The 12,053-nt window shown below is 36.2% G+C and overlaps 1 protein-coding gene across 2 annotated transcripts in view; it reads left to right on the top strand.

The window, feature by feature from the left end:
• Nucleotides 1-12,053, top strand: part of PLXDC2 (plexin domain containing 2) — a 459,161-nt gene that overhangs the window by 332,339 nt on the left and 114,769 nt on the right. For both annotated transcript variants that reach the window (XM_055428176.2, XM_055428186.2), the window contains exons 8-9: nucleotides 7,397-7,492; nucleotides 7,695-7,776. In XM_055428176.2, the coding sequence (XP_055284151.1) occupies nucleotides 7,397-7,492; nucleotides 7,695-7,776 (178 nt within the window). The remainder of the gene's footprint in view (nucleotides 1-7,396; nucleotides 7,493-7,694; nucleotides 7,777-12,053) is intronic.

Here is a 12,053-nt window from a genome sequence, read left to right as displayed (position 1 = left end):
CAATATTTCCTTGTATCATCATCCAGTATTTTGTTTATAGAGTATACAAACACACACACAGGAAGAAAATTGGTATTATCCTGTAAATATGTTTAGCACCTATTTTTCTTATATACAACATTTTTTTTTCTACACTGCTAAATACCTGTCTAAACGTGGTCATCAATAGCTACAACAAATTCCTTTGTTTCATAATTTATATAATTTGTTTCTGTAGCGGTTTGTCATGTAGGTTGCTTTCATGTTAATTATCAGTAAAACAACAGTACTGAACATCCTCTTTTTAAATGTTTACCCATATCTAATTCATAAAAAGTGAATATGCACCCATTAAATGTTAATGGATTTTTTTGTACATTGTCAGATTGTTTTCTATAAAGGCTGTAACAATTTACTCCCCCGGCAGCATCATATTACATACCCTTTTTCCCCAAATGCTCTCAGACACTATTCATTTTTTAAACTTCACAGATTTGGTATGTAGAACATGGTATTTCATTGTTGCTCTAATATTCTTGTGATTTCCATAAAGTTCTAACGTTGTCATCCAGTCATAGATCATGTGTAATGTGTAATCTTGCTAAGTAGCTGTACTGAATAATTGTTTCTCAGTCTCAGCTTATGTCCCTCCAGATTCTTTTACACAGTGTGTAGAGGTCTTCTTGGATAAATGGACAGTCCTCACTGATACTGTTCATACTTGTTTATTTCTCTCCTCCCATTTAACATTTTGAATTTCAGTCTCCAGAGTGCTGACTTTCCCCATCATCCCTAACCTTTTCCTTCACCTTCTGAGCTTAATGAGCATAACATTTCCAGCAAGAAATGCAGAAAATCTACTCACGTCTCCATGGTTGGCTTATTTGGAAATTCAAAGCTATGTCATTTCAGTAACGACAAAGTTCAGTTCAGTTCAGTTCAGTCGCTCAGTCGTGTCCGACTCTTAGCAACCCCATGAACCACAACACGAAAGGCCTCCCTGTCCATCACCAACTCCCGGAGTTCACTCAAACTCATGTCCATCGAGTCGGTGATGCCATCCAGCCATCTCATTCTCTGTCGTCCCCATCTCCTCCTGCCCCCAATCGCTCCCAGCATCAGAGTCTTTTCCAGTGAGTCAACTCGTCGCATGAGGTGGCCAAAGTATTGGAGTTTCAGCTTTAGCATCAGTCCTTCCAATGAACAGCCAGGACTGATCTCCTTTAGAATGGACTGGTTGGATCTCCTTGCAGTCCAAGGGACTCTCAAGAGTCTTCTCTAGCACCACAGTTCAAAAGCATCAATTCTTTGGCGATCAGCTTTCTTCACAGTCCAACTCTCACATCCATACATGACCACTGGAAAAACCATAGCCTTGACTAGACAGACCTTGGTTGGCAAAGTAATGTCTCTGCTTTTTAATATGCTATCTAGGCTGGTCATAACTTTCCTTCCAAGGAGTAAGCATCTTTTAATTTCATGGCTGCAATCAGCATCTGCAGTGATTTTGGAGCCCAAAAAAATAAAGTCTGACACTGTTTCCACTGTTTCCCCATCTATTTCCCATGAAGTGATGGGACCAGATGCCATGATCTTTGTTTTCTGAATGTTGAGCTTCAAGCCAACCTTTTCACTCTCCTGTTTCACTTTCATCAAGAGGCTTTTGAGTTCCTCTTCACTTTCAGCCATAAGGGTGGTGTCATCTGCATATCTGAGGTTATTGATATTTCTCCCGGCAATCTTGATTCCAGCTTGTGCTTCTTCCAGCCCAGCGTTCCTCATGACGTACTCTGCATATAAGTTAAATAAGCAGGGTGACAATATACAACCTTGACGCACTCCTTTTCCTATTTGGAACCAGTCTGTTGTTCCATGTCAAGTTCTAACTGTTGCTTCCTGACCTTCATACAGGTTTCTCAAGAGGCAGGTCAGGTAGTCTGGTATTCCCATCTCTTTCAGAATGTTCCACAGTTTATTGTGATCCACACAGTCAAAGGCCTTGGCATAGTCAATGAAGCAGAAATAGATGTTTTTCTGGAACTCTCTTGCTTTCTCCATAATCCAGCAGATGTTGGCAATTTGATCTCTGGTGCCTCTGCCTTTTCTAAAACCTGCCTGAACATTTGGAAGTTCACGATTCACATATTGCTGAAGCCTAGCTTGGAGAATTTTGAGCATGACTTTACTAGCGTGTGAGATGAGTGCAATTGTGCAGTAGTTTGAGCATTCTTTGGCATTGCCTTTCTTTGGGATTGGAATGAAGACTGACCTTTTCCAGTCCTGTGGCCATTGCTGAGTTTTCCAAATTTGCTGGCATATTGAGTGCAGCACTTTCACAGCATCATCTTTCAGGAACGACAAAGTTACACCTGCATATAGAATTCCTGTACTAAGAGCTCATCTGGAAAGCAGCTGACCTAACTTGAAAGTGTTCTACTACAAGTTAAAATAATGACAACTTTTGAATCCCTTAGAATACTCAACTTTTTTCTTCCCACCAACATACATCAACTGACTCTTTCTTAACACCAATCCCTTTCTCATTAGCATCTACTATTTTAAATATACGGACACTGTTTGTGCCTTCACTTTGTTGGTTATTATTATTCACAGCTCAATAAGAAACAGCATTTTCAAAAATAATTTGGGAAGCAAATATATTTTAAAAATACTTAGAGATTTAGGGAACTCTTTAATGAACAATGTATATAGTTTACCATACATGGTTTCCTTGTGAACTTACACAATAGGCAGCAGTTTTTCTAAGAACTTGATCAAAATTATGTGCACAGACTAAAAAAAAAAATGTAACTTAAACAGAAACAGAGATGCACTTTTATTATACAAAATACCTTAAGCTTTAATTCTAAAAAAAAAAAAAATAGTAGCATAGACCAGTACTGTTCAATAGAACTTTCTGTGCTATTGAAATGTTTTAAACCTGAATTGTCCAGTATGGACTTACTAGCCATATGTGACTACCATGCACTTGAAATGTGACTCATGAGACTGGGGAATTGAATTTTTAATTGGATTAAATTAATTTCAATTGTAAGAGTTATGTATGACTCATGGTTACCATATTGAATAGAGTGACAATGAACCATATATACATGTTGAAATAAAACATTAAATTTCAAGTATGATATTTATATTAACCTGCTTTTTACTTCTTCTTTGCCTTTTGAAAGGCTTTAGGATTTTAGAAATGATTCAGTGTTACATTTTCAAATTTAAGCATTCCACTTTAACTGATTTTGCCCATGAAAAAAGTGTGTATCATTTTGGACTTGGTAGTAGGGCACATCTATTATAATTACTTAGTATGAAAGAACACGTTGACAGTATTTTTCCTTAATTTTTATACACTCCAATTAAAGCTTTTTCAGAAGAACTGAGCCTCATCTATTATTTTCAAAGTTATCAGGACTTTTTGATTCATTTAATGACAGATCGATCTACAAACCCTTCAGTAAATTGTGTCATCTTACCTTGTCTCTCCTCAAAATGAAAAACACTTCAAAATTATTCATTTTTACAGAAGATAAAATTGCTTCTCTTTACCGCACAGCTTCATTAGGCACTCCGTTGTCAAGTACACACTAGCTCACTCCAGGCTCAACAAAAAGAAGCAGAAATAGAAATCATGACATTTTCCCCATCAAGCCACCGCTCATAAAACTCTTCAAAGATAGAAAGCATTACGCAAAGTGATAATTTATTGCTTTAATACGTATGGTTCTCACATACCCTATTTGATTGAGCTTGATTTTTCAAAAGAAGCAAAAAACAAGAATTTTTTAGATATTAGAAATCACTGATTAGTTTTGACAGAATTGAATTTTTTTTTAGAATTTTTATGAACACAAAAGGATAATAAGAGGAAAATCTTAGAGGTTCAGATTAGCACTTCATGGTCACCTAAGTTTTATGTTGCCTTGTCCAGTGCTAACTTATATTATTGCTTAATAGAATTAGAACTACAGAGAGAATTTTAAACCATTTGAGGAAGGGATTTCCTTGGTGGTCCAGTGACTAGGACTCTGTGCTCCCAGTGCCAGGGGCCTAAGTTCTATCTCTGGTCAGGGAACTAGATCCTTATGCTGCAACTAAGTATTCACATGCCCCTAAGACCTAGTGCAGCTAAATAAATACGAATAAATAAGTATTTTTAAATGTTCGAGGCAGAAGTATCTTCTATTGTAGATGCTTTATTTCACAGCTCCAACTGGCTAATTCTTTTCCTGCATTGGATTTTTGTGTGGGAAGCTTATGACTTCTGTAATAGTGCACTTTTTTACTCAAGAGTCTCTTTTTTTCCTGAGTCTTTTTGTTGGGAATGAACTTGTCACTGAGTTTTGCAATACACGCTATTTGCATTGAAGAGTACTCTCACTAAATGGTGCTGTATGCTGGGCTCAGTTGGAACTAGAAAAGGAAATAAGAAATAATCATTTTGGACCAGTCATTAAGCATTGCAACACATAGATAAGACATGTTAGCTAATCATTTACTTGACAATTCAGACAAGATATTAAAATATTTACATAAATATAAGAATCAGACAGTTTAGGAAGTTTAGGAAATAACTCATACATTCTCTCTGTGAATGTTAGTTTTCAAGCAGACAAATAAACTAGATTATCACTAATCATGCCACAGGGTACTCATTAAACTGTTTCCATTTGAGCTAGAATGGATATTGATTGGAGAGAATTCCTGGTGCTTCCATATGATCACTCAGTCCCTCCTGCTGATATTGTTTAAAATATCTAAAAAAGTGCAATTCAGTGGTTATGCTTTGAATCATATTGCCTTAAGATTTTGATTATTGAATTTTATTCTCTATGTGTTAGCTGCTCAGAGATTTATTTCATTTCATTAAAAAAAAAATGTAAAGCCCTTCATGGCTATTATAGTTGATCTTGGTTTTGTAAAGTTGTAATAAAATGGTTGAAGCTGCATCACAACAAGACGGAATGTTTGGTTCATCACTATTTTGGCTAGCTTCCTAAGAAGACACATGAGTAAAGTATATTTCTGGAATCAAATGAAAGCTTCTAGCATTGACAGGAGCTACCAGTAAATACATTCCTAATTACTTGTTTTTGACAGGGCAATGTCTGAAATACAACAGAAATGACTAGTTGGAAGCTGTCATTAATTGGCAGGTCATCAGACAGAACTCATTGATTTTGGTTTTGTTAGATTCATCTCCTCCCAATTGTTGGAGGTGTCTGAGCAGGTGATAGAACTAGCATGGCAAAAAAAGGTCACTCCTTCCCCTTACCCCATCTGCTTCATCAATAATAAACTCCCAAAGGCTTCACTGTCATGCCCATTGTTTGAGCTTTTCAAAGTATAGTATGAAATTAAAAGAAAACTAGTATTTAAGCACCTACTAATATGATAGATACTATGCAAATTTTAGGATGAAGAAGGATCAAAAAGCCCCATCACAGTGATCCCATGGCAAGTCCATGTTATTTATTTATTTCTGAGAACTAAATTGTTTAGCAAAATGTATAGGAAACCAGTATATAGGAATGTATACCATTTAGGCAGAAGCTGAGTGATGGTTTCATATGCCTTAAAAATTAGAAAGAAAGAGAGAAGACATGATTCATGTACATCAAGACACCTTACTAAATACTGTGAAATTAGCATTTTCTCTAATGTTGGATAAAATTTCACTTGAAAATTATATGTGCATCTTTCATTTATACCAAAGAGATGTGAATTGGATTTCTAAGCAGTGTTTCCTAATCTGAGAAACCTGAAGATGTATTCGGTGAAGGGCTCTAGATGCATCCCCAGCCCCCACAGAGTTCATTTTGGGCCACTCCCTCCCCCTTCCTCTTCTGCTGTAGAACTTCATGGAGAATAATCAGAAGTGGGTGAAAGAATATGCGTGGAGAGAAAAGGAAGTATGTGTAGGTTGTGAGTAAATATTTGACTTCCCTCCCAGATGTGCGGATATCTATATTTACTGATCATTGTTACTAATGGACAGCTTTCTGTCTTCTGAGTTACCACACTCCTGCTTCATGTCCTACAGGACATCATTGTTAGGTCTGTTGACTTCAATCAAAATTTAGCCTTCCTTAATATAAAATGGGAGACAAATCCTAGAAGCCTAGTTTCAGGGCCTAAATCTATAGAAATTAGATCATTGCATGCAGTATGATCTATGGTTGCCATACTAAAATTAGACAAAAATTATGTCTGACATTTTCTGAACACTTACTGTGTGAAAGGGATTATACTAAGCAATTTTCATTTCCTATCTCATCTTAATCCTCAAAACAGCTCTGTGATATAGGTACTATTATCTCTATTTTATAGATGAGAAAAGTGAAGGACAGAAAGGATAACAAGAGCCCAAGGTCATGACATGCCTAGTAACTACACTGGGATTTGAACCAGACTGTTCAACTGCGTGAATCTGTTATTAACACTGTGACATGTGACTTCCTAAAATCAATGCTTTAAGTATAATTTATAGCTTGTCAAATAATTCCTGATAGGCATCATCGTATCAAGAAATGCATTCCTGTTATTGTAAGCATTTCAAGAGCTAGGTAAAATGCTGATAATATTACATTTCTATTTATACTTACCAAAGTCAGGCAAGCTAATAAGTATAAGGCTCAGGTCTTTTTTTAAAGTAGATCTTGAATACGTATCATCAGTGTCTCGTTTTGGTATAAAATACACTTGCTGTATTTATCTGTTTTTACTTATAAGTTCTTCTCAAAGTTTTCAGCTATCCTATTCTTTAGGAACATAGCTGGATTTGCTGATGAATTATTATAAAGTCCTACATGCAATATAAGTGCTAATTATTAACCTTCATTGGATATGATACTGTATATTTAATAAATAGCAATATCGATTTTTTAATGATTTTAAGTTCTGTCTTCAATTTTATTAAAAAAACTTACCCTAAAACCTTTAAAACAGACTCTTATTCTAGCTAAACCAGGTGTATTTATGCTATGAAAAAATTTTGATTGCTACCCATTCCTAAAGGACTCACTTTAGCTTCAGAGAAGTGGGATTATCTTACCTTCTTGATTTCATATGTCAAGTTCTTTCAAAACATATAAATCTATCAAGAAATTATCTTAAGTATACACTGGATTTAAAAATGTATTTGAATCCTGTTAAATAAGTGAGAAATCTGAGACCCTAATCAACATTTTCAATTTCCTGATGAAAAGACTTCTGGTACATGGGCACTGAGTTTCAGATTTCGATACTCAATCTTTTTACAGGCTTTGATTATTTAAATTTTTTATTTTAAAGACCCATCAGGTGAAAAGCATGTAACTCTACATTCACTATTAAAGTGCAGTTTTTTTATAAGTGAAAAAATGTTGAAAGGGAATTTTTTTTCTATTTTTTGTTTTTCCAGATGTTCGAAGAAGAACAATTTATGAATACCACCGAGTGGAACTACAGATGTCAAAAATTACCAATATTTCAGCTGTGGAGATGACCCCATTGCCTAGTAAGTTAACGTGTAAACAAAACTGGGTGGGAAAACAATTTGCAAGTTTGATGATCTGGTCTATTTATGCATGGGTCTCTGGATCCTGCGTATATACGGGGATGTGTGGGTGATTTCAATTTTAGTGGCGTTATCTTTTTTTTTCCCTTCCCCTTCATGCTGCCAATTAGTCTTGATACATCCATTATCTCCTGTTTCCTAGCGTGTCTCCAGTTCAATGGTTGCGGCCCCTGTGTATCCTCTCAGATTGGCTTCAACTGCAGTTGGTGTAGCAAACTTCAAAGGTAAAAGAGAATAATGCATAACCTTTAAAAACTTTGTGAAGACTTGTTGCTTGTACTCTTCCATTGAGTTTTGAATGTGTGAGGTGTGTTGACTGGGTATACATGAACAAATATACACGTGTTAAAAAATAAAACCACCAAAATGCTCAGATGAGGGAATTGTCATATTTTTCTATGTTTGCTCAAAATGACTAGGAATCTTTGTAGTCCATACGATAATTATCCGACCTCCTTCTAATCATGATGGGGCTTAAGACTGATGATGGTGATGGATGAATCTATAAATTGATGCTATTGGTTCATAGTCTTCAGAAATCATGATATGATATATGTTCACAGTAACAAGGATGTTTTATGCTTAATCACATGAACATTCTTAGCAAATTCCTATAAATATCTCAGAGGTTACCAACCAGGATTAGAGGTATAGTCGGAGGCTGAGGAATATGATGACACTAACTGATCTGTGCTACGTAAATAGAATGTGTGGTTTGTGCCTGGGTTTTAACTGACTTTGAAACTTAAGCTGCATCACTTGCTGGTGTCAAAGAGGTTTACTAATTTTCATGAATGCAAAGAGGATTTTTTAGTCTGTAGGGTTTTTTAGAGACTGGATGATCATTTGTTGGAAATACAGAATGAAGACATTTAAATGTGTTTTATATACTCAACCATTTTGTGCATCAGTTATGTCCCAAGTGCTGGGAGAGCAGCAGTGGGTCATATAGATCACCCACTCCAGTATTCTTGCCTGGAAAATTCCATGGACAGAGGAAGAGGAGTCGGGCGGGCTACAGTCCATGAGGCCGCACGGGTCAGACATGACTGAGTGACTTGCACTTTCACTTCACTGCCCACCATGGAACTTCCAGTGTGTCTGAGAATAAGTCCCCTCTCACCTTCAGAGTTCATGAAAAATCTGCTTCTTGCTCCAGGAGGAGAACTGAGTCTTCAGATTCATACATGTTCCACCAGAGCTTTCTGTTTTATAAGAAGCCGGTGTCTTATCATCTTACTGTAGCCTTTGCTGTGATGATAGAGGCATGTTCAGGAAGACTTTAGAAGTTACTGAAGCTTAAAGAATAGAATTCCAATTCCTTGATAACAAGCTTTTGGAAATATGTGTAACTTGCTGACTTTAGGACAACCACTATAATATCATAGACAGAGTAGTAGTATTTACTGTAACTGTTGCTTTGTTTTCAATGTAACATGTTGTTCCAATAATTTCCTTTGTGCAATGAATTGCAAATAATGCAAAATCAAGCAGGCTATTCATGTTCTTAAAAGTAGATTCTTGACTGTCTCTCCAGAGTGGGAAGAACTGCTATGAAATTAAGGATTTATAATCCTTTAGATTAAGATATTGCTGACAATGGATAGAAATTATGTGCAGATCAGAAGTTAGTCAAAATCCATTTAGATGATGACCAAAATGAATCTAAAGATATGGCATTTTAATATATATATTTAAGTAATTACTGAACTAAAACATGAAATATGCCCAGAAGAATGAAGTAGAAGATTTTGATTTGGTGTGTGAACTTAATTCAAGTTCCAGTTTAGTGTTCACCAACTTTCCTTAATCTGAGTCTGTTTAAGGTGCCCAAACGCTATGGCTCCTGGAATGGGTACATCTGTGCTCAGTTGTTCAATCATGTTCTACTCTTTGCAATCCCATGGACTGTAGCCCCCCCAGATTCCCCTGTCCATGGGATCTCCCAGGCAAGAATACTGGAATTGGTTGCCATTTCCTTCTCCAAGGGGAACTTCCTGACCCAAGGATCAAACATTTATCTCCTGAGTCTTCTGCATTGGCAGGAGGATTCTTCACCATTGAGCCACCCAGGAAGCCTGTGGTTCCTGGCATTCTGTCCCAACCTCTATGTTTAGCATCTTGCTCAGGGCTTATGGACATTTGTGTCTTATTGGTCTCCTCTGCTAGGCTCTTAGTGTATTAAAAGTGAATTGTCTCCATATCTCCACAGCCTAAGGATGTACCTGCTACTGCAGAAACATGAATGAGTGATTGACTGATAGTTAGGTTCCAAATGAAGGAATCTTGAGTCAGTTTGTCTGGGAATTAAACGTCTCACAGGATGAAGGACATTTAGTGCTGAAACCAGAAACACTGACAGAAAACCAGGACAATCTAGCCACCTCACCTAGAGAACTATTAGGACAATTCTCGACTAAAGTAATGATATTATAAACAAATGTTTAAGACACTAGTCTAGATATCTACCTTCCACTAACCATTTCATTATTTTTTAAAAACATTTTTGATGGAAATATATGTTTAGGGTTCCAAGCAAGCAATTTTGACTATTAAAATGCATCCACAGGTCACAAACCTCTTTATACTGTTAATGCTCCCATTTTATTGAGAAGTTTTTCTGACATATATCGTTCCAAGGAATTTCCAAAGATATTTAATTCATAATACATTTTTATAGTTGAGGAAACCGAGGCTTCCAGGAGCTAAGTCTTTTGTGTAAGATCTCAGAGCTCTTCAGTGATGAGTTTGGAACTGAAACTCAATCTGTGTGACTTCTGGCCTTCTGGGCAGTTTTTGTTTGTTTGTTTGTTTAATTGGAGGATAATTGTTTTACAGTGTTGCATTGGCTCCAGCCTGCCATTTTGATGTCTCACCTCTTCTGCCTCACATAGAGCAGGCCACAGGTGTACTAAGCTACTTAATGTTAACCACTTCCTGATAAACAGTTGACATACTATGGGAAAAAGAATATTTCTGTAATTGAGGGTGCCAGAAAATTACATGGTTTTGAGGTTAACATGAAAAGAATGCAGAAGAATCAAGCAAAGCATGACTTTTAAGTATTACTGAAACCATAGGGTTTTTTTAAGATTAATAGGAAGAGAAAAGTGATGATGCATATGAATGAGGAAGGAATTTGTCACAGAAGAGTATTAAAGAAAACTTCAAGTTTTCTGCATGTTACCATTTGGTGTTTGGTTGCATACCAAAGACCAGTTTAAAATCTTGGATTTATTTTTCATTCATCAGCAACTCAGTTATATACATATCAAGACCTGCTTAATTAATTGGTTTAACTATGGCTCATTGCACTTTTGTTCAACTTAATTTCCCCACTGCATTTTATTAATTTCTCCTTAGGCCTGTGAGCATCAAAACTTCACTTTTGCTGCCCAGTAGCATTTCCCTAGACTTTAGAGCTTTTGTTAACAAATTCAATAAAACAAGAGACATCTTATCCTAAGGAGCATGAAAATTGCCTCTCAGACTCTTTTCTTCCATGCTTCTTACCTTTCCCTTTGTGCTTTCTTATCCCTGAATGATAATCAGTTGGTGGCAATTACTGAATTCTCAAGTTGGGCTTCCTCTAAAAAGATAAGATAATTTTAATTGGTTTATTTATTTCCCTTAACTCCCATTTTTCAACAAACCCAAACCAAGGCAAAATGTTCATAATGGCTTATCCAAGATCGAAAGGAATTTGAGTTATAGGAACATTTAATGAGATCGATGATCAAAAATGTTTTCTCAGAGGAATTCCCCGGTGGTTAAAACCCAATGCTTTCTCTGCCTTGGGCCTCGGTTCAATCTCTGTTCTGGCAACTAAGATGCTGTAAGCCACTCAGTATGGCCCACTGAAAAAATTTTCTTGGGATAGGTGGTCATTATTGTTTTTATTTCTTCTCTGAAAGCTGAGAGGACCTGAATCAACCACTTTCACCCGTACCTTTTATCTTCATTTATTCAACAAAAAAATTTTAGTATCTCATGTTTAAGTTACTAACCTAGATTGTGAAGTCAATAGTAAATGAGAGAAAATTACTTCTCTCATAGAGCGTACATGTTTAGTAAGCAAGATAGAGTTTAAGCAAAGAGATATGCAGGAAATAAAGTTAGTAGTGGTGAGTGCTAGGCCAAAAGAAATAAACAGGACATCAGAAGGTTAAATTTAGCAAAACTGATAAGAATAACAGGAGTGTACATGTTGGTTTCATGCTAAGTAACATTGTCTTTGTGAAGAGACCTTGGTTTCATCAGCCATCACCTTCCAAATGTTTAGTTTTTAACTGAAAATATTGGTTTGGTCAAAAAGTTCATTCTAATTTTTCCATATGCTGTTATGGATGTTACAAACATTTTGACAGAGTCAATATATTTTGGCTCGTAAAGTAGTTATTTACTCATTCATTTACTTAAAAATGTATTGACTGCTTTCCGCATTGATCTAAACAGCAACTGTTAGTCTAAGCACTGAGGTAGTTAGAAAACTAGTGAGGCA

The sequence above is a fragment of the Moschus berezovskii genome, chromosome 15 (genome assembly GCF_049115385.1).
Source record: "Moschus berezovskii isolate FMDL1 chromosome 15, NW_MosBer_1.0, whole genome shotgun sequence".
Classification (NCBI taxonomy): Eukaryota; Metazoa; Chordata; class Mammalia; order Artiodactyla; family Moschidae; genus Moschus; species Moschus berezovskii.
The sequence above is the reverse complement of the archived record's forward strand: the minus strand, read 5'-3'. Positions and strand labels throughout refer to the sequence as shown.